The 20,052-nt window shown below is 28.9% G+C and overlaps 4 protein-coding genes across 4 annotated transcripts; all 4 read left to right on the forward strand.

Annotated features, from left to right (window-relative positions):
• The first annotated feature begins 763 nt into the window (after positions 1-763).
• Positions 764-2,676, forward strand: LOC145846393 (nuclear RNA export factor 1-like). Its single transcript, XM_082953204.1, has 3 exons — positions 764-798; positions 1,083-1,553; positions 1,683-2,676. The coding sequence occupies exons 1-3, from the start codon at positions 764-766 to the stop codon at positions 2,674-2,676; spliced, it is 1,500 nt and encodes a 499-aa protein (XP_082809330.1).
• Positions 2,677-6,362: 3,686 nt separating this feature from the next.
• Positions 6,363-8,275, forward strand: LOC145846394 (nuclear RNA export factor 1-like). Its single transcript, XM_082953205.1, has 3 exons — positions 6,363-6,397; positions 6,682-7,152; positions 7,282-8,275. Exons 1-3 carry the CDS (start codon positions 6,363-6,365, stop codon positions 8,273-8,275), a joined length of 1,500 nt encoding a protein of 499 aa, XP_082809331.1.
• A 3,686-nt stretch (positions 8,276-11,961) lies between these two features.
• On the forward strand, positions 11,962-13,874 carry LOC145846395 (nuclear RNA export factor 1-like). The gene is made up of 3 exons (XM_082953207.1): positions 11,962-11,996; positions 12,281-12,751; positions 12,881-13,874. The coding sequence occupies exons 1-3, from the start codon at positions 11,962-11,964 to the stop codon at positions 13,872-13,874; spliced, it is 1,500 nt and encodes a 499-aa protein (XP_082809333.1).
• A 3,246-nt stretch (positions 13,875-17,120) lies between these two features.
• LOC145846396 (nuclear RNA export factor 1-like) lies at positions 17,121-19,034 on the forward strand. Its single transcript, XM_082953208.1, has 3 exons — positions 17,121-17,155; positions 17,441-17,911; positions 18,041-19,034. The coding sequence occupies exons 1-3, from the start codon at positions 17,121-17,123 to the stop codon at positions 19,032-19,034; spliced, it is 1,500 nt and encodes a 499-aa protein (XP_082809334.1).
• The last annotated feature ends 1,018 nt before the right edge of the window (positions 19,035-20,052 follow it).

The following is a 20,052-nucleotide window of genomic DNA, read 5'->3' on the forward strand; positions in this document are numbered from 1 at the left end:
AAAGAAAAGTATTCAATTATATAAACCACCTAAAAGCAGAGGTAATGTTTACAGTGTTCTTATAAAATTATTAAGATGTTTTTTCTTACCGTTATTAAGTTATATAAGTTTTTAAGTTACCTAGGTAAATGTGTTTTTATAATATTTTTAGTCATGTAAATTAGCTAAACGTCGAAACAAACTATTTTTCAGAATCTCATAAAAAAAACAATGATCATGATGAAAGACTTAACATCTCATTACATCATGTTGATCACGGAGATTGTTACGAACCTAAGACATTAGAAAAATGTTCTACATCGTACAAAAGTGGTAGAAAACGTTACAAAAACAAAATGAAATGTTACAAAGTCAAGGGTCGTCTAGGAAAACAAAGGTTTTAATTAACAACTAGTTTAAATAGAATTAAGTTGAGTTATTTAAAAATGAAATTGAAAGTTGGTTATTTACAAAGTTAGCTTGAATACAAATATTGAATCGCAATGTTTTTAAATTATTTATTCAACAGTAGTTTGTTTTTCTCAATACTATACTTATGATATTCTATTTTATATTTAAATTTGAGACTACAGTAACTCAGGTTTTATAAATTGTTTGTAACGCTTTATAGACCGTTCCTCATGAATGGTATATTTTTTCGATTTGATAATGAAACTTTTAAATTGTTAAACAAAAACTATTTTAAAGGAAAACAGTTTATGACCGCCTTGGAAAACGACGACCACAAAATAATAATGATATAGATAATGACGGTTGTGTCATTATGAAGGGAGACTTATACGCTCACAAAAAGAAATTGTAAGTTGTTGTTTGTTTTTTTAAACTTATTTTTCGTATAATTGAAATATTAAGTTTTTGTACTTTTTTATTATACGTAAACTCTTAAGACTAATAATAAAAATAACTAAAACATTTATCAAAATATAATATTGAATAAAAATTCAATTGTTTTGAGTACAAGGTTTTGGTTATGAGTACAAGGTTTTACTACCTTGTAAAACAAAACTTTAATGTATTAAATTTCACAGTGACCCGTTGAGCCGAAACAGAGGATCAATAATAAGAAAGTTTAAAATTGACAGGAGAGAAAATATCAAAATATCTCCTGCCGCAATCAAAAACAACTTCAACAACATCAATAAGTCAAAAGTTGATGTAGAAAACGCCTGGTACCAAATAAAAGTATTTCGAGGCGCAGATGAAGTTGAAACTCAATTGATTGAAAAAATGAGTAAAATTATTGATGCTCCCATAGAATACAGGCAGTATCACGTTTTCAACGGTGATGCTAGTTTCTATGTGCTTGGAAAAGGCAAAGCAGATGCGCTGTTGAGTTGCAACCGTCAACTTACCAGCAGTTTCGGTGATGATATGCTGAAAGTAGTTAGGTACACAGCAAAGTCTGATGTTTACCGTGACGAGCAACTAGAAAGCATTAAGCAGTGCATCAAAAGCCGGGTCTATTTAGAACAAGGCGTTCTTGACTTGAGCGGTCTCAGCTTTGACAAAACTCTGAAGAAGCAAGGTATCAGAATTAACTTGCATAGAAGCGAGTATTTTACAATTATTGTAAAAACATTAGATTCGCTGTTCAGAGGAAGTGATCAAAATAAAAGAATCACAACATTAAATTTAGAAAAAAATAACTTAAGTTATAAATCAATTGGCTTTCTCAAAAACAGCCTCATTGATATGTTTCCCAATATTAACCGTCTCTCAGTTGCTGAAAATCACATTAAAATTGTAAAAGATTTGAAAGCATTAAGAGATTGGAATTTAATTGAGCTTAAGTTATACGATAGCAGTCAAGATGCAACTGTAAATGATATAAGCAACTGGCGGAAACTCTTTCCAGACTTGATCAAACTTAACTGCAGAGATTATGAGCCTCCAGTTAAAATAGATGTTGCAGAGTATGAAATACCAAAAACTATGGGAAGCAACTTTATGCTGCTTTCTGATAGTGCAAAAGAAGTGTTCATCAATCATGTCAAAAACTTATTCAGTTGCCTTGACAAAGTAAAAACCTCAGATGATGCAAACAACTTTTACTGTAAAGATTCACAGTTTAGCTTGACAATTTCTAACAATGATAAAGATTGTACAATGAAAAAATACTTGGAAGTGTGCAAGGAGTGCACACCAAACAACCGACAGAAAGTCAGAGTCGGGTGTAATAAGTCCGATTCCAAAAAGTATTACTTTGGGAGAGAGGAAATTGTGAAAGCGTTGCGCAAGCTACCCTTATCAAAACACATCATGGACAGCTTTGTTTGTGATGTCACGTTCTGCTCTAGTGAGTTCATCAGTTACGTTATCAGCGGCACTTTTGAAGAAGCCGGTGGTAAAGTTCGCGCCTTCACCAGAAGCATATCCTGCGCAATTTCCGCTGATATTAAATTTACAATACTGAGCGACATGCTCCATATCAGGAACCAATCGGTCGCCGAAAAGAAAGAAAACGCCGCCAAGGTGGCCGCAATCAACCAGTTGCCACGACCGCCGTGTGACGTGCGAACGGAGATGTTGAAAACTTTCATGAAAGACTCAGGAATGAACGAGAAATATTCGCACGAATGTCTGCACAACAACGGGTGGGATTATGATAAAGCCGGAAGAAATTTTATGGAACTGCACAAAAACAACCACATACCGCTTGAAGCATATCAATTCTAAAATACTGTTAACAAAATAAAAACAAAGAAGCTAAAACGAACTATCGATCTTAACTAAAAGCTTCTTTTCTTGTTATTTTTTCCCTTGATTTTAACAAATTTTTAATTGAGCTCTTTTATTTGTTGTTGTTTTCTTTTACAATTTTAATAAATTTTAATTAAAAAAAAATAAGTTTTTATATTATCAATAAGTATAAGCTAAAAAATGGTCTAAGTAAAATAAAAGTTTTCACTGATATATCCGCAGAAAAACATGCGAAAACCTTTGATAGAAGAGTTTTTTATGCAAAGAAATTGATGTTTAGTATTAATTATCATAAAATAATATCTAATACAATTGAAATAAATTACAATAAATGAATTATTTTATATAAAAATAATACTTAGATTGCCTACTCCAAAACTATTTCATTTGCATTAAAAGATCAAGGTCATATAATATAAAACATAAGGCTTTACTGTAACTCAATCATTTTAAATATCATACATTCGTTTGGATACTTTCAGTTTATTATTATTATAGATAAATAGTTTAATTTAGACTACAGTCTAATATTTTAAGAAATAAAAGTGTTTGCACTGATAAATCCCATTGGTCATGTTTGAAAATAAACTGAACCGAGATTTGGCAAAATTTAGTTTTTTATTGAATATAAGACTGACATGTATAAAATTAAACAAAAACTAGAGGACGGCTTTCGATATTTGTGCAAAAGCTTATGCAAATTAGTTTTGTACTAGCTTAAATAGTTATATTTAGTTAGTTAAGTTTAGTATTCTGTCCTGGACATGACATTAAACTGTATCCTGGTGTATGACTCAATAACCGAAAGGTTTTTTCGTACATCAGGTCCTAGGACCAAATATTTGAGCGCTTTTTTTTTTCGTACGTTCAATATTGTTAGTTGTATAAAAAATTGTTTGTTCAAGTTCTAAAGTTGACCATGTTTTTATTATACTTTAGTATCTAAAAATAAATAGATATGATTTGGCTAGTACAATAAAATAATAGTTTTACCTTTGAAAAAAATAATACATGAAAATTTATAAAAACTTATTGTTTATTAAAAGTTAAGCAAAAAAAGTCAGAACGTTGCTAGAAGTTACTTGCATTATTTATTGTTTTAACCCTGAGTACTGGTGCCAGACAAAAAAATGGCCATATTCGAATACTGACGCAATTGCCACTAGTTGGCGCAGTTTTTGTATAAATAGTTGAACTTATCAAATTTTTTTCATTTGAGCTTAGCTGTCATGAGAGCAACATGTAAGTTTTAGTTTGTACGGAAGCTTACGTAAATTAGTTTTTTACTAGCTGAAATAGTCTTAAAGTTTAATATTGTTATTTTATATGAAAAATTGTTTGTTCAAGTTCTAAAGTTGACCATGTTTTTATTATACTTTAGTATCTAAAAATAAATAGATATGATTTGGCTAGTACAATAAAAAATAGTTTTACCTTTGAAAAAAATAATACATGAAAATTTATAAAAACTTATTGTTTATTAAAAGTTAAGCAAAAAAAGTCAGAACGTTGCTAGAAGTTACTTGCATTATTTATTGTTTTAACCCTGAGTACTGGTGCCAGACAAAAAAATGGCCATATTCGAATACTGACGCAATTGCCACTAGTTGGCGCAGTTTTTGTATAAATAGTTGAACTTATCAAATTTTTTTCATTTGAGCTTAGCTGTCATGAGAGCAACATGTAAGTTTTAGTTTGTACGGAAGCTTACGTAAATTAGTTTTTTACTAGCTGAAATAGTCTTAAAGTTTAATATTGTTATTTTATATGAAAAATTGTTTGTTCAAGTTCTAAAGTTGACCATGTTTTTATTATACTTTAGTATCTAAAAATAAATAGATATGATTTGGCTAGTACAATAACAAAATAGTTTTACCTTTGAAAAAAATAATACATGAAAGTTTATAAAAACTCATTGTTTATTAAAAGTTGAGCAAAAAAAGTCAGACAAGTTTAGTTTTGTTAACAAACCAAGGCACTTTTTGTTTGTTTTTAGTTTACATTATGATTAGGTTAGAATTAAAGCTAGCTAAAAGTGTATTGTATTAAGTGATAGATATCACTTGATGACTTTGATAAAATAGTTAGAAAAAATATAATTATAATATAATGTAAGATTAATATGACAAAGTTGTTTATAAGTAAATATAAAAACCTATAGTTATTGAGACGACAGGTTTAAGAAAATTCTCGAGAAAGGACATTTAAATTATAATTTAGTACTTATAACTAAATCATACTTGTAAATTAGTATTTTAGAGTAGTATTGCATCAGATATTCAGTCTAATTATAGCAGCACACCAAATAATAATTTATGTAAAATTTAGTTTGTGTTAAAAGCTTAAGTTAATTATGCTTCTTTTAACTTAAATAATTTTAAAGTTTAATGTTATAACTACAATTGTTTTAAAAATTATAAAACTATATTTGTTACTTATAGTTAGTATTGTGGGATTTAAAATATAACAAAGCAAGTTTCAAACTGAATTTACTCGTTATTTTAACAGTTTTTAACAGTTATTAACAGTTTATAATTACATTAACACAAATTAATTATGTAATTTTAAACTTTTGATCTTACTTAATTGATCTTACTTTTTATCTTACTCTGATAAAACCTAAAGCTACTTAATTAACGTTTATGATATAATTAGTTGCTAACAAAAGTAGTTGATAAGTATTAGCTGAAACATGTTTTACTTTTTTGCACAACAAAAATGGTTTTATGATACATGTCTCTAATTTTTATTTAATATATGTATTTTAGAAAAATGAATAGATGACCGTATTTAAACTAACTAGTGGCGTGTTTTCAGAACAACTTAGTAACATATAACGCAAATAAATAATGACAAATATGGAAGATTTACTGTCAAAAATGAAAAACATTACAGTTCAAAAGAAAAGTATTCAATTATATAAACCACCTAAAAGCAGAGGTAATGTTTACAGTGTTCTTATAAAATTATTAAGATGTTTTTTCTTACCGTTATTAAGTTATATAAGTTTTTAAGTTACCTAGGTAAATGTGTTTTTATAATATTTTTAGTCATGTAAATTAGCTAAACGTCGAAACAAACTATTTTTCAGAATCTCATAAAAAAAACAATGATCATGATGAAAGACTTAACATCTCATTACATCATGTTGATCACGGAGATTGTTACGAACCTAAGACATTAGAAAAATGTTCTACATCGTACAAAAGTGGTAGAAAACGTTACAAAAACAAAATGAAATGTTACAAAGTCAAGGGTCGTCTAGGAAAACAAAGGTTTTAATTAACAACTAGTTTAAATAGAATTAAGTTGAGTTATTTAAAAATGAAATTGAAAGTTGGTTATTTACAAAGTTAGCTTGAATACAAATATTGAATCGCAATGTTTTTAAATTATTTATTCAACAGTAGTTTGTTTTTCTCAATACTATACTTATGATATTCTATTTTATATTTAAATTTGAGACTACAGTAACTCAGGTTTTATAAATTGTTTGTAACGCTTTATAGACCGTTCCTCATGAATGGTATATTTTTTCGATTTGATAATGAAACTTTTAAATTGTTAAACAAAAACTATTTTAAAGGAAAACAGTTTATGACCGCCTTGGAAAACGACGACCACAAAATAATAATGATATAGATAATGACGGTTGTGTCATTATGAAGGGAGACTTATACGCTCACAAAAAGAAATTGTAAGTTGTTGTTTGTTTTTTTAAACTTATTTTTCGTATAATTGAAATATTAAGTTTTTGTACTTTTTTATTATACGTAAACTCTTAAGACTAATAATAAAAATAACTAAAACATTTATCAAAATATAATATTGAATAAAAATTCAATTGTTTTGAGTACAAGGTTTTGGTTATGAGTACAAGGTTTTACTACCTTGTAAAACAAAACTTTAATGTATTAAATTTCACAGTGACCCGTTGAGCCGAAACAGAGGATCAATAATAAGAAAGTTTAAAATTGACAGGAGAGAAAATATCAAAATATCTCCTGCCGCAATCAAAAACAACTTCAACAACATCAATAAGTCAAAAGTTGATGTAGAAAACGCCTGGTACCAAATAAAAGTATTTCGAGGCGCAGATGAAGTTGAAACTCAATTGATTGAAAAAATGAGTAAAATTATTGATGCTCCCATAGAATACAGGCAGTATCACGTTTTCAACGGTGATGCTAGTTTCTATGTGCTTGGAAAAGGCAAAGCAGATGCGCTGTTGAGTTGCAACCGTCAACTTACCAGCAGTTTCGGTGATGATATGCTGAAAGTAGTTAGGTACACAGCAAAGTCTGATGTTTACCGTGACGAGCAACTAGAAAGCATTAAGCAGTGCATCAAAAGCCGGGTCTATTTAGAACAAGGCGTTCTTGACTTGAGCGGTCTCAGCTTTGACAAAACTCTGAAGAAGCAAGGTATCAGAATTAACTTGCATAGAAGCGAGTATTTTACAATTATTGTAAAAACATTAGATTCGCTGTTCAGAGGAAGTGATCAAAATAAAAGAATCACAACATTAAATTTAGAAAAAAATAACTTAAGTTATAAATCAATTGGCTTTCTCAAAAACAGCCTCATTGATATGTTTCCCAATATTAACCGTCTCTCAGTTGCTGAAAATCACATTAAAATTGTAAAAGATTTGAAAGCATTAAGAGATTGGAATTTAATTGAGCTTAAGTTATACGATAGCAGTCAAGATGCAACTGTAAATGATATAAGCAACTGGCGGAAACTCTTTCCAGACTTGATCAAACTTAACTGCAGAGATTATGAGCCTCCAGTTAAAATAGATGTTGCAGAGTATGAAATACCAAAAACTATGGGAAGCAACTTTATGCTGCTTTCTGATAGTGCAAAAGAAGTGTTCATCAATCATGTCAAAAACTTATTCAGTTGCCTTGACAAAGTAAAAACCTCAGATGATGCAAACAACTTTTACTGTAAAGATTCACAGTTTAGCTTGACAATTTCTAACAATGATAAAGATTGTACAATGAAAAAATACTTGGAAGTGTGCAAGGAGTGCACACCAAACAACCGACAGAAAGTCAGAGTCGGGTGTAATAAGTCCGATTCCAAAAAGTATTACTTTGGGAGAGAGGAAATTGTGAAAGCGTTGCGCAAGCTACCCTTATCAAAACACATCATGGACAGCTTTGTTTGTGATGTCACGTTCTGCTCTAGTGAGTTCATCAGTTACGTTATCAGCGGCACTTTTGAAGAAGCCGGTGGTAAAGTTCGCGCCTTCACCAGAAGCATATCCTGCGCAATTTCCGCTGATATTAAATTTACAATACTGAGCGACATGCTCCATATCAGGAACCAATCGGTCGCCGAAAAGAAAGAAAACGCCGCCAAGGTGGCCGCAATCAACCAGTTGCCACGACCGCCGTGTGACGTGCGAACGGAGATGTTGAAAACTTTCATGAAAGACTCAGGAATGAACGAGAAATATTCGCACGAATGTCTGCACAACAACGGGTGGGATTATGATAAAGCCGGAAGAAATTTTATGGAACTGCACAAAAACAACCACATACCGCTTGAAGCATATCAATTCTAAAATACTGTTAACAAAATAAAAACAAAGAAGCTAAAACGAACTATCGATCTTAACTAAAAGCTTCTTTTCTTGTTATTTTTTCCCTTGATTTTAACAAATTTTTAATTGAGCTCTTTTATTTGTTGTTGTTTTCTTTTACAATTTTAATAAATTTTAATTAAAAAAAAATAAGTTTTTATATTATCAATAAGTATAAGCTAAAAAATGGTCTAAGTAAAATAAAAGTTTTCACTGATATATCCGCAGAAAAGAATGCGAAAACCTTTGATAGAAGAGTTTTTTATGCAAAGAAATTGATGTTTAGTATTAATTATCATAAAATAATATCTAATACAATAGAAATAAATTACAATAAATGAATTATTTTATATAAAAATAATACTTAGATTGCCTACTCCAAAACTATTTCATTTGCATTAAAAGATCAAGGTCATATAATATAAAACATAAGGCTTTACTGAAACTCAATCATTTTAAATATCATACTTTCGTTTGGATACTTTCAGTTTATTATTATTATAGATAAATAGTTTAATTTAGACTACAGTCTAATATTTTAAGAAATAAAAGTGTTTGCACTGATAAATCCCATTGGTCATGTTTGAAAATAAACTGAACCGAGATTTGGCAAAATTTAGTTTTTTATTGAATATAAGACTGACATGTATAAAATTAAACAAAAACTAGAGGACGGCTTTCGATATTTGTGCAAAAGCTTATGCAAATTAGTTTTGTACTAGCTTAAATAGTTATATTTAGTTAGTTAAGTTTAGTATTCTGTCCTGGACATGACATTAAACTGTATCCTGGTGTATGACTCAATAACCGAAAGGTTTTTTCGTACATCAGGTCCTAGGACCAAATATTTGAGCGCTTTTTTTTTTCGTACGTTCAATATTGTTAGTTGTATAAAAAATTGTTTGTTCAAGTTCTAAAGTTGACCATGTTTTTATTATACTTTAGTATCTAAAAATAAATAGATATGATTTGGCTAATACAATAAAATAATAGTTTTACCTTTGAAAAAAATAATACATGAAAATTTATAAAAACTTATTGTTTATTAAAAGTTAAGCAAAAAAAGTCAGAACGTTGCTAGAAGTTACTTGCATTATTTATTGTTTTAACCCTGAGTACTGGTGCCAGACAAAAAAATGGCCATATTCGAATACTGACGCAATTGCCACTAGTTGGCGCAGTTTTTGTATAAATAGTTGAACTTATCAAATTTTTTTCATTTGAGCTTAGCTGTCATGAGAGCAACATGTAAGTTTTAGTTTGTACGGAAGCTTACGTAAATTAGTTTTTTACTAGCTGAAATAGTCTTAAAGTTTAATATTGTTATTTTATATGAAAAATTGTTTGTTCAAGTTCTAAAGTTGACCATGTTTTTATTATACTTTAGTATCTAAAAATAAATAGATATGATTTGGCTAGTACAATAAAAAATAGTTTTACCTTTGAAAAAAATAATACATGAAAATTTATAAAAACTTATTGTTTATTAAAAGTTAAGCAAAAAAAGTCAGAACGTTGCTAGAAGTTACTTGCATTATTTATTGTTTTAACCCTGAGTACTGGTGCCAGACAAAAAAATGGCCATATTCGAATACTGACGCAATTGCCACTAGTTGGCGCAGTTTTTGTATAAATAGTTGAACTTATCAAATTTTTTTCATTTGAGCTTAGCTGTCATGAGAGCAACATGTAAGTTTTAGTTTGTACGGAAGCTTACGTAAATTAGTTTTTTACTAGCTGAAATAGTCTTAAAGTTTAATATTGTTATTTTATATGAAAAATTGTTTGTTCAAGTTCTAAAGTTGACCATGTTTTTATTATACTTTAGTATCTAAAAATAAATAGATATGATTTGGCTAGTACAATAACAAAATAGTTTTACCTTTGAAAAAAATAATACATGAAAGTTTATAAAAACTCATTGTTTATTAAAAGTTGAGCAAAAAAAGTCAGACAAGTTTAGTTTTGTTAACAAACCAAGGCACTTTTTGTTTGTTTTTAGTTTACATTATGATTAGGTTAGAATTAAAGCTAGCTAAAAGTGTATTGTATTAAGTGATAGATATCACTTGATGACTTTGATAAAATAGTTAGAAAAAATATAATTATAATATAATGTAAGATTAATATGACAAAGTTGTTTATAAGTAAATATAAAAACCTATAGTTATTGAGACGACAGGTTTAAGAAAATTCTCGAGAAAGGACATTTAAATTATAATTTAGTACTTATAACTAAATCATACTTGTAAATTAGTATTTTAGAGTAGTATTGCATCAGATATTCAGTCTAATTATAGCAGCACACCAAATAATAATTTATGTAAAATTTAGTTTGTGTTAAAAGCTTAAGTTAATTATGCTTCTTTTAACTTAAATAATTTTAAAGTTTAATGTTATAACTACAATTGTTTTAAAAATTATAAAACTATATTTGTTACTTATAGTTAGTATTGTGGGATTTAAAATATAACAAAGCAAGTTTCAAACTGAATTTACTCGTTATTTTAACAGTTTTTAACAGTTATTAACAGTTTATAATTACATTAACACAAATTAATTATGTAATTTTAAACTTTTGATCTTACTTAATTGATCTTACTTTTTATCTTACTCTGATAAAACCTAAAGCTACTTAATTAACGTTTATGATATAATTAGTTGCTAACAAAAGTAGTTGATAAGTATTAGCTGAAACATGTTTTACTTTTTTGCACAACAAAAATGGTTTTATGATACATGTCTCTAATTTTTATTTAATATATGTATTTTAGAAAAATGAATAGATGACCGTATTTAAACTAACTAGTGGCGTATTTTCAGAACAACTTAGTAACATATAACGCAAATAAATAATGACAAATATGGAAGATTTACTGTCAAAAATGAAAAACATTACAGTTCAAAAGAAAAGTATTCAATTATATAAACCACCTAAAAGCAGAGGTAATGTTTACAGTGTTCTTATAAAATTATTAAGATGTTTTTTCTTACCGTTATTAAGTTATATAAGTTTTTAAGTTACCTAGGTAAATGTGTTTTTATAATATTTTTAGTCATGTAAATTAGCTAAACGTCGAAACAAACTATTTTTCAGAATCTCATAAAAAAAACAATGATCATGATGAAAGACTTAACATCTCATTACATCATGTTGATCACGGAGATTGTTACGAACCTAAGACATTAGAAAAATGTTCTACATCGTACAAAAGTGGTAGAAAACGTTACAAAAACAAAATGAAATGTTACAAAGTCAAGGGTCGTCTAGGAAAACAAAGGTTTTAATTAACAACTAGTTTAAATAGAATTAAGTTGAGTTATTTAAAAATGAAATTGAAAGTTGGTTATTTACAAAGTTAGCTTGAATACAAATATTGAATCGCAATGTTTTTAAATTATTTATTCAACAGTAGTTTGTTTTTCTCAATACTATACTTATGATATTCTATTTTATATTTAAATTTGAGACTACAGTAACTCAGGTTTTATAAATTGTTTGTAACGCTTTATAGACCGTTCCTCATGAATGGTATATTTTTTCGATTTGATAATGAAACTTTTAAATTGTTAAACAAAAACTATTTTAAAGGAAAACAGTTTATGACCGCCTTGGAAAACGACGACCACAAAATAATAATGATATAGATAATGACGGTTGTGTCATTATGAAGGGAGACTTATACGCTCACAAAAAGAAATTGTAAGTTGTTGTTTGTTTTTTTAAACTTATTTTTCGTATAATTGAAATATTAAGTTTTTGTACTTTTTTATTATACGTAAACTCTTAAGACTAATAATAAAAATAACTAAAACATTTATCAAAATATAATATTGAATAAAAATTCAATTGTTTTGAGTACAAGGTTTTGGTTATGAGTACAAGGTTTTACTACCTTGTAAAACAAAACTTTAATGTATTAAATTTCACAGTGACCCGTTGAGCCGAAACAGAGGATCAATAATAAGAAAGTTTAAAATTGACAGGAGAGAAAATATCAAAATATCTCCTGCCGCAATCAAAAACAACTTCAACAACATCAATAAGTCAAAAGTTGATGTAGAAAACGCCTGGTACCAAATAAAAGTATTTCGAGGCGCAGATGAAGTTGAAACTCAATTGATTGAAAAAATGAGTAAAATTATTGATGCTCCCATAGAATACAGGCAGTATCACGTTTTCAACGGTGATGCTAGTTTCTATGTGCTTGGAAAAGGCAAAGCAGATGCGCTGTTGAGTTGCAACCGTCAACTTACCAGCAGTTTCGGTGATGATATGCTGAAAGTAGTTAGGTACACAGCAAAGTCTGATGTTTACCGTGACGAGCAACTAGAAAGCATTAAGCAGTGCATCAAAAGCCGGGTCTATTTAGAACAAGGCGTTCTTGACTTGAGCGGTCTCAGCTTTGACAAAACTCTGAAGAAGCAAGGTATCAGAATTAACTTGCATAGAAGCGAGTATTTTACAATTATTGTAAAAACATTAGATTCGCTGTTCAGAGGAAGTGATCAAAATAAAAGAATCACAACATTAAATTTAGAAAAAAATAACTTAAGTTATAAATCAATTGGCTTTCTCAAAAACAGCCTCATTGATATGTTTCCCAATATTAACCGTCTCTCAGTTGCTGAAAATCACATTAAAATTGTAAAAGATTTGAAAGCATTAAGAGATTGGAATTTAATTGAGCTTAAGTTATACGATAGCAGTCAAGATGCAACTGTAAATGATATAAGCAACTGGCGGAAACTCTTTCCAGACTTGATCAAACTTAACTGCAGAGATTATGAGCCTCCAGTTAAAATAGATGTTGCAGAGTATGAAATACCAAAAACTATGGGAAGCAACTTTATGCTGCTTTCTGATAGTGCAAAAGAAGTGTTCATCAATCATGTCAAAAACTTATTCAGTTGCCTTGACAAAGTAAAAACCTCAGATGATGCAAACAACTTTTACTGTAAAGATTCACAGTTTAGCTTGACAATTTCTAACAATGATAAAGATTGTACAATGAAAAAATACTTGGAAGTGTGCAAGGAGTGCACACCAAACAACCGACAGAAAGTCAGAGTCGGGTGTAATAAGTCCGATTCCAAAAAGTATTACTTTGGGAGAGAGGAAATTGTGAAAGCGTTGCGCAAGCTACCCTTATCAAAACACATCATGGACAGCTTTGTTTGTGATGTCACGTTCTGCTCTAGTGAGTTCATCAGTTACGTTATCAGCGGCACTTTTGAAGAAGCCGGTGGTAAAGTTCGCGCCTTCACCAGAAGCATATCCTGCGCAATTTCCGCTGATATTAAATTTACAATACTGAGCGACATGCTCCATATCAGGAACCAATCGGTCGCCGAAAAGAAAGAAAACGCCGCCAAGGTGGCCGCAATCAACCAGTTGCCACGACCGCCGTGTGACGTGCGAACGGAGATGTTGAAAACTTTCATGAAAGACTCAGGAATGAACGAGAAATATTCGCACGAATGTCTGCACAACAACGGGTGGGATTATGATAAAGCCGGAAGAAATTTTATGGAACTGCACAAAAACAACCACATACCGCTTGAAGCATATCAATTCTAAAATACTGTTAACAAAATAAAAACAAAGAAGCTAAAACGAACTATCGATCTTAACTAAAAGCTTCTTTTCTTGTTATTTTTTCCCTTGATTTTAACAAATTTTTAATTGAGCTCTTTTATTTGTTGTTGTTTTCTTTTACAATTTTAATAAATTTTAATTAAAAAAAAATAAGTTTTTATATTATCAATAAGTATAAGCTAAAAAATGGTCTAAGTAAAATAAAAGTTTTCACTGATATATCCGCAGAAAAACATGCGAAAACCTTTGATAGAAGAGTTTTTTATGCAAAGAAATTGATGTTTAGTATTAATTATCATAAAATAATATCTAATACAATTGAAATAAATTACAATAAATGAATTATTTTATATAAAAATAATACTTAGATTGCCTACTCCAAAACTATTTCATTTGCATTAAAAGATCAAGGTCATATAATATAAAACATAAGGCTTTACTGTAACTCAATCATTTTAAATATCATACATTCGTTTGGATACTTTCAGTTTATTATTATTATAGATAAATAGTTTAATTTAGACTACAGTCTAATATTTTAAGAAATAAAAGTGTTTGCACTGATAAATCCCATTGGTCATGTTTGAAAATAAACTGAACCGAGATTTGGCAAAATTTAGTTTTTTATTGAATATAAGACTGACATGTATAAAATTAAACAAAAACTAGAGGACGGCTTTCGATATTTGTGCAAAAGCTTATGCAAATTAGTTTTGTACTAGCTTAAATAGTTATATTTAGTTAGTTAAGTTTAGTATTCTGTCCTGGACATGACATTAAACTGTATCCTGGTGTATGACTCAATAACCGAAAGGTTTTTTCGTACATCAGGTCCTAGGACCAAATATTTGAGCGCTTTTTTTTTTTCGTACGTTCAATATTGTTAATTGTATAAAAAATTGTTTGTTCAAGTTCTAAAGTTGACCATGTTTTTATTATACTTTAGTATCTAAAAATAAATAGATATGATTTGGCTAGTACAATAAAAAAATAGTTTTACCTTTGAAAAAAATAATACATGAAAATTTATAAAAACTTATTGTTTATTAAAAGTTAAGCAAAAAAAGTCAGAACGTTGCTAGAAGTTACTTGCATTATTTATTGTTTTAACCCTGAGTACTGGTGCCAGACAAAAAAATGGCCATATTCGAATAGTGACGCAATTGCCACTAGTTGGCGCAGTTTTTGTATAAATAGTTGAACTTATCAAATTTTTTTCATTTGAGCTTAGCAGTCAAGAGAGCAACATGTAAGTTTTAGTTTGTACGGAAGCTTACGTAAATTAGTTTTTTACTAGCTGGAATAGTCTTAAAGTTTAATATTGTTATTTTATATGAAAAATTGTTTGTTCAAGTTCTAAAGTTGACCATGTTTTTATTATACTTTAGTATCTAAAAATAAATAGATATGATTTGGCTAGTACAATAACAAAATAGTTTTACCTTTGAAAAAAATAATACATGAAAGTTTATAAAAACTCATTGTTTATTAAAAGTTAAGCAAAAAAAGTCAGACAAGTTTAATTTTGTTAACAAACCAAGGCACTTTTTGTTTGTTTTTAGTTTACATTATGATTAGGTTAGAACTAAAGCTAGCTAAAAGTGTATTGTATTAAGTGATAGATATCACTTGATGACTTTGATAAAATAGTTAGAAAAAATATAATTATAATATAATGTAAGATTAATATGACAAAGTTGTTTATAAGTAAATATAAAAACCTATAGTTATTGAGACGACAGGTTTAAGAAAATTCTCGAGAAAGGACATTTAAGTTATAATTTAGTACTTATAACTAAATCATACTTGTAAATTAGTATTTTAGAGTAGTATTGCATCAGATATTCAGTCTAATTATAGCAGCACACCAAATAATAATTTATGTAAAATTTAGTTTGTGTTAAAAGCTTAAGTTAATTATGCTTCTTTTAACTTAAATAATTTTAAAGTTTAATGTTATAACTACAATTGTTTTAAAAATTATAAAACTATATTTGTTACTTATAGTTAGTATTGTGGGATTTAAAATATAACAAAGCAAGTTTCAAACTGAATTTACTCGTAATTTTAACAGTTTTTAACAGTTATTAACAGTTTATAATTACATTAACACAAATTAATTATGTAATTTTAAACTTTTGATCTTACTTAATTGATCTTACTTTTTATCTTACTCTGATAAAACCTAAAGCTACTTAATTAACGTTTATGATATAATTAGTTGCTAACAAAAGTAGTTGATAAGTATTAGCTGAAACATGTTTTACTTTTTTGCACAACAAAAATGGTTTTATGATACATGTCTCTAATTTTTATTTAATATATGTATTTTAGAAAAATGAATAGATGACTGTACTTAAACTAACTAGTGGCGTATTTTCAGAACAGCTTAGTAACATATAACGCAAATAAATAATGACAAATATGGAAGATTTACTGTCAAAAATGAAAAACATTACAGTTCAAAAGAAAAGTATTCAATTATATAAACCACCTAAAAGCAGAGGTAATGTTTACAGTGTTCTTATAAAATTATTAAGATGTTTTTTCTTACCGTTATTAAGTTATATAAGTTTTTAAGTTACCTAGGTAAATGTGTTTTTATAATATTTTTAGTCATGTAAATTAGCTAAACGTCGAAACAAACTATTTTTCAGAATCTCATAAAAAAAACAATGATCATGATGAAAGACTTAACATCTCATTACATCATGTTGATCACGGAGATTGTTACGAACCTAAGACATTAGAAAAATGTTCTATATCGTACAAAAGTGGTAGAAAACGTTACAAAAACAAAATGAAATGTTACAAAGTCAAGGGTCGTCTAGGAAAACAAAGGTTTTAATTAACAACTAGTTTAAATAGAATTAAGTTGAGTTATTTAAAAATGAAATTGAAAGTTGGTTATTTACAAAGTTAGCTTGAATACAAATATTGAATCGCAATGTTTTTAAATTATTTATTCAACAGTAGTTTGTTTTTCTCAATACTATACTTATGATATTCTATTTTATATTTAAATTTGAGACTACAGTAACTCAGGTTTTATAAATTGTTTGTAACGCTTTATAGACCGTTCCTCATGAATGGTATATTTTTTCGATTTGATAATGAAACTTTTAAATTGTTAAACAAAAACTATTTTAAAGGAAAACAGTTTATGACCGCCTTGGAAAACGACGACCACAAAATAATAATGATATAGATAATGACGGTTGTGTCATTATGAAGGGAGACTTATACGCTAACAAAAAGAAATTGTAAGTTGTTGTTTGTTTTTTTTAAACTTATTTTTCGTATAATTGAAATATTAAGTTTTTGTACTTTTTTATTATACGTAAACTCTTAAGACTAATAATAAAAATAACTAAAACATTTATCAAAATATAATATTGAATAAAAATTCAATTGTTTTGAGTACAAGGTTTTGGTTATGAGTACAAGGTTTTACTACCTTGTAAAACAAAACTTTAATGTATTAAATTTCACAGTGACCCGTTGAGCCGAAACAGAGGATCAATAATAAGAAAGTTTAAAATTGACAGGAGAGAAAATATCAAAATATCTCCTGCCGCAATCAAAAACAACTTCAACAACATCAATAAGTCAAAAGTTGATGTAGAAAACGCCTGGTACCAAATAAAAGTATTTCGAGGCGCAGATGAAGTTGAAACTCAATTGATTGAAAAAATGAGTAAAATTATTGATGCTCCCATAGAATACAGGCAGTATCACGTTTTCAACGGTGATGCTAGTTTCTATGTGCTTGGAAAAGGCAAAGCAGATGCGCTGTTGAGTTGCAACCGTCAACTTACCAGCAGTTTCGGTAATGATATGCTGAAAGTAGTTAGGTACACAGCAAAGTCTGATGTATACCGTGACGACCAACTAGAAAGCATTAAGCAGTGCATCAAAAGCCGGGTCTATTTAGAACAAGGCGTTCTTGACTTGAGCGGTCTCAGCTTTGACAAAACTCTGAAGAAGCAAGGTATCAGAATTAACCTGCATAGAAGCGAGTATTTTACAATTATTGTAAAAACATTAGATTTGCTGTTCAGAGGAAGTGATCAAAATAAAAGAATCACAACATTAAATTTAGAAAAAAATAACTTAAGTTATAAATCAATTGGCTTTCTCAAAAACAGCCTCATTGATATGTTTCCCAATATTAACCGTCTCTCAGTTGCTGAAAATCACATTAAAATCGTAAAAGATTTGAAAGCATTAAGAGATTGGAATTTAATTGAGCTTAAGTTATACGATAGCAGTCAAGATGCAACTGTAAATGATATAAGCAACTGGCGAAAACTCTTTCCAGACTTGATCAAACTTAACTGCAGAGATTATGAGCCTCCAGTTAAAATAGATGTTGCAGAGTATGAAATACCAAAAACTATGGGAAGCAACTTTATGCTGCTTTCTGATAGTGCAAAAGAAGTGTTCATCAATCATGTCAAAAACTTATTCAGTTGCCTTGACAAAGTAAAAACCTCAGATGATGCAAGCAACTTTTACTGTAAAGATTCACAGTTTAGCTTGACAATTTCTAGCAATGATAAAGATTCTACAATGAAAAAATACTTGGAAGTGTGCAAGGAGTGCACACCAAACAACCGACAGAAAGTCAGAGTCGGTTGTAATAAGTCCGATTCCAAAAAGTATAACTTTGGGAGAGAGGAAATTGTGAAAGCGTTGCGCAAGCTACCCTTATCAAAACACATCATGGACAGCTTTGTTTGTGATGTCACGTTCTGCTCTAGTGAGTTCATCAGTTACGTTATCAGCGGCACTTTTGAAGAAGCCGGTGGTAAAGTTCGCGCCTTCACCAGAAGCATATCCTGCGCAATTTCCGCTGAAATTAAATTTACAATACTGAGCGACATGCTCCATATCAGGAACCAATCGGTCGCCGAAAAGAAAGAAAACGCCGCCAAGGTGGCCGCAATCAACCAGTTGCCACGACCGCCGTGTGACGTGCGAACGGAGATGTTGAAAACTTTCATGAAAGACTCAGGAATGAACGAGAAATATTCGCACGAATGTCTGCACAACAACGGGTGGGATTATGATAAAGCCGGAAGAAATTTTATGGAACTGCACAAAAACAACCACATACCGCTTGAAGCATATCAATTCTAAAATACTGTTAACAAAATAAAAACAAAGAAGCTAAAACGAACTATCGATCTTAACTAAAAGCTTCTTTTCTTGTTATTTTTTCCCTTGATTTTAACAAATTTTTAATTGAGCTCTTTTATTTGTTGTTGTTTTCTTTTACAATTTTAATAAATTTTAATTAAAAAAAAATAAGTTTTTATATTATCAATAACTAAAAAATGGTCTAAGTAAAATAAAAGTTTTCACTGATATATCCGCAGAAAAGAATGCGAAAACCTTTGATAGAAGAGTTTTTTATGCAAAGAAATTGATGTTTAGTATTAATTATCATAAAATAATATCTAATACAATAGAAATAAATTACAATAAATGAATTATTTTATATAAAAATAATACTTAGATTGCCTACTCCAAAACTATTTCATTTGCATTAAAACATCAAGGTCATATAATATAAAACATAAGGCTTTACTGTAACTCAATCATTTTAAATATCATACTTTCGTTTGGATACTTTCAGTTTATTATTATTATAGATAAATAGTTTAATTTAGACTACAGTCTAATATTTTAAGAAATAAAAGTGTTAGCACTGATAAATCCCATTGGTCATGTTTGAAAATAAACTGAACCGAGATTTGGCAAAATTTAGTTTTTTATTGAATATAAGACTGACATGTATAAAATTAAACAAAAACTAGAGGACGGCTTTCGATATTTGTGCAAAAGCTTATGCAAATTAGTTTTGTACTAGCTTAAATAGTTATATTTAGTTAGTTAAGTTTAGTATTCTGTCCTGGACATGACATTAAACTGTATCCTGGTGTATGACTCAATAACCGAAAGGTTTTTTCGTACATCAGGTCCTAGGACCAAATATTTGAGCGCTTTTTTTTTTTCGTACGTTCAATATTGTTAATTGTATAAAAAATTGTTTGTTCAAGTTCTAAAGTTGACCATGTTTTTATTATACTTTAGTATCTAAAAATAAATAGATATGATTTGGCTAGTACAATAAAAAAATAGTTTTACCTTTGAA

The sequence above is a fragment of the Thalia democratica genome, unplaced genomic scaffold, assembly GCF_965202585.1.
Source record: "Thalia democratica unplaced genomic scaffold, ktThaDemo2.hap1.1 HAP1_SCAFFOLD_428, whole genome shotgun sequence".
Classification (NCBI taxonomy): Eukaryota; Metazoa; Chordata; class Thaliacea; order Salpida; family Salpidae; genus Thalia; species Thalia democratica.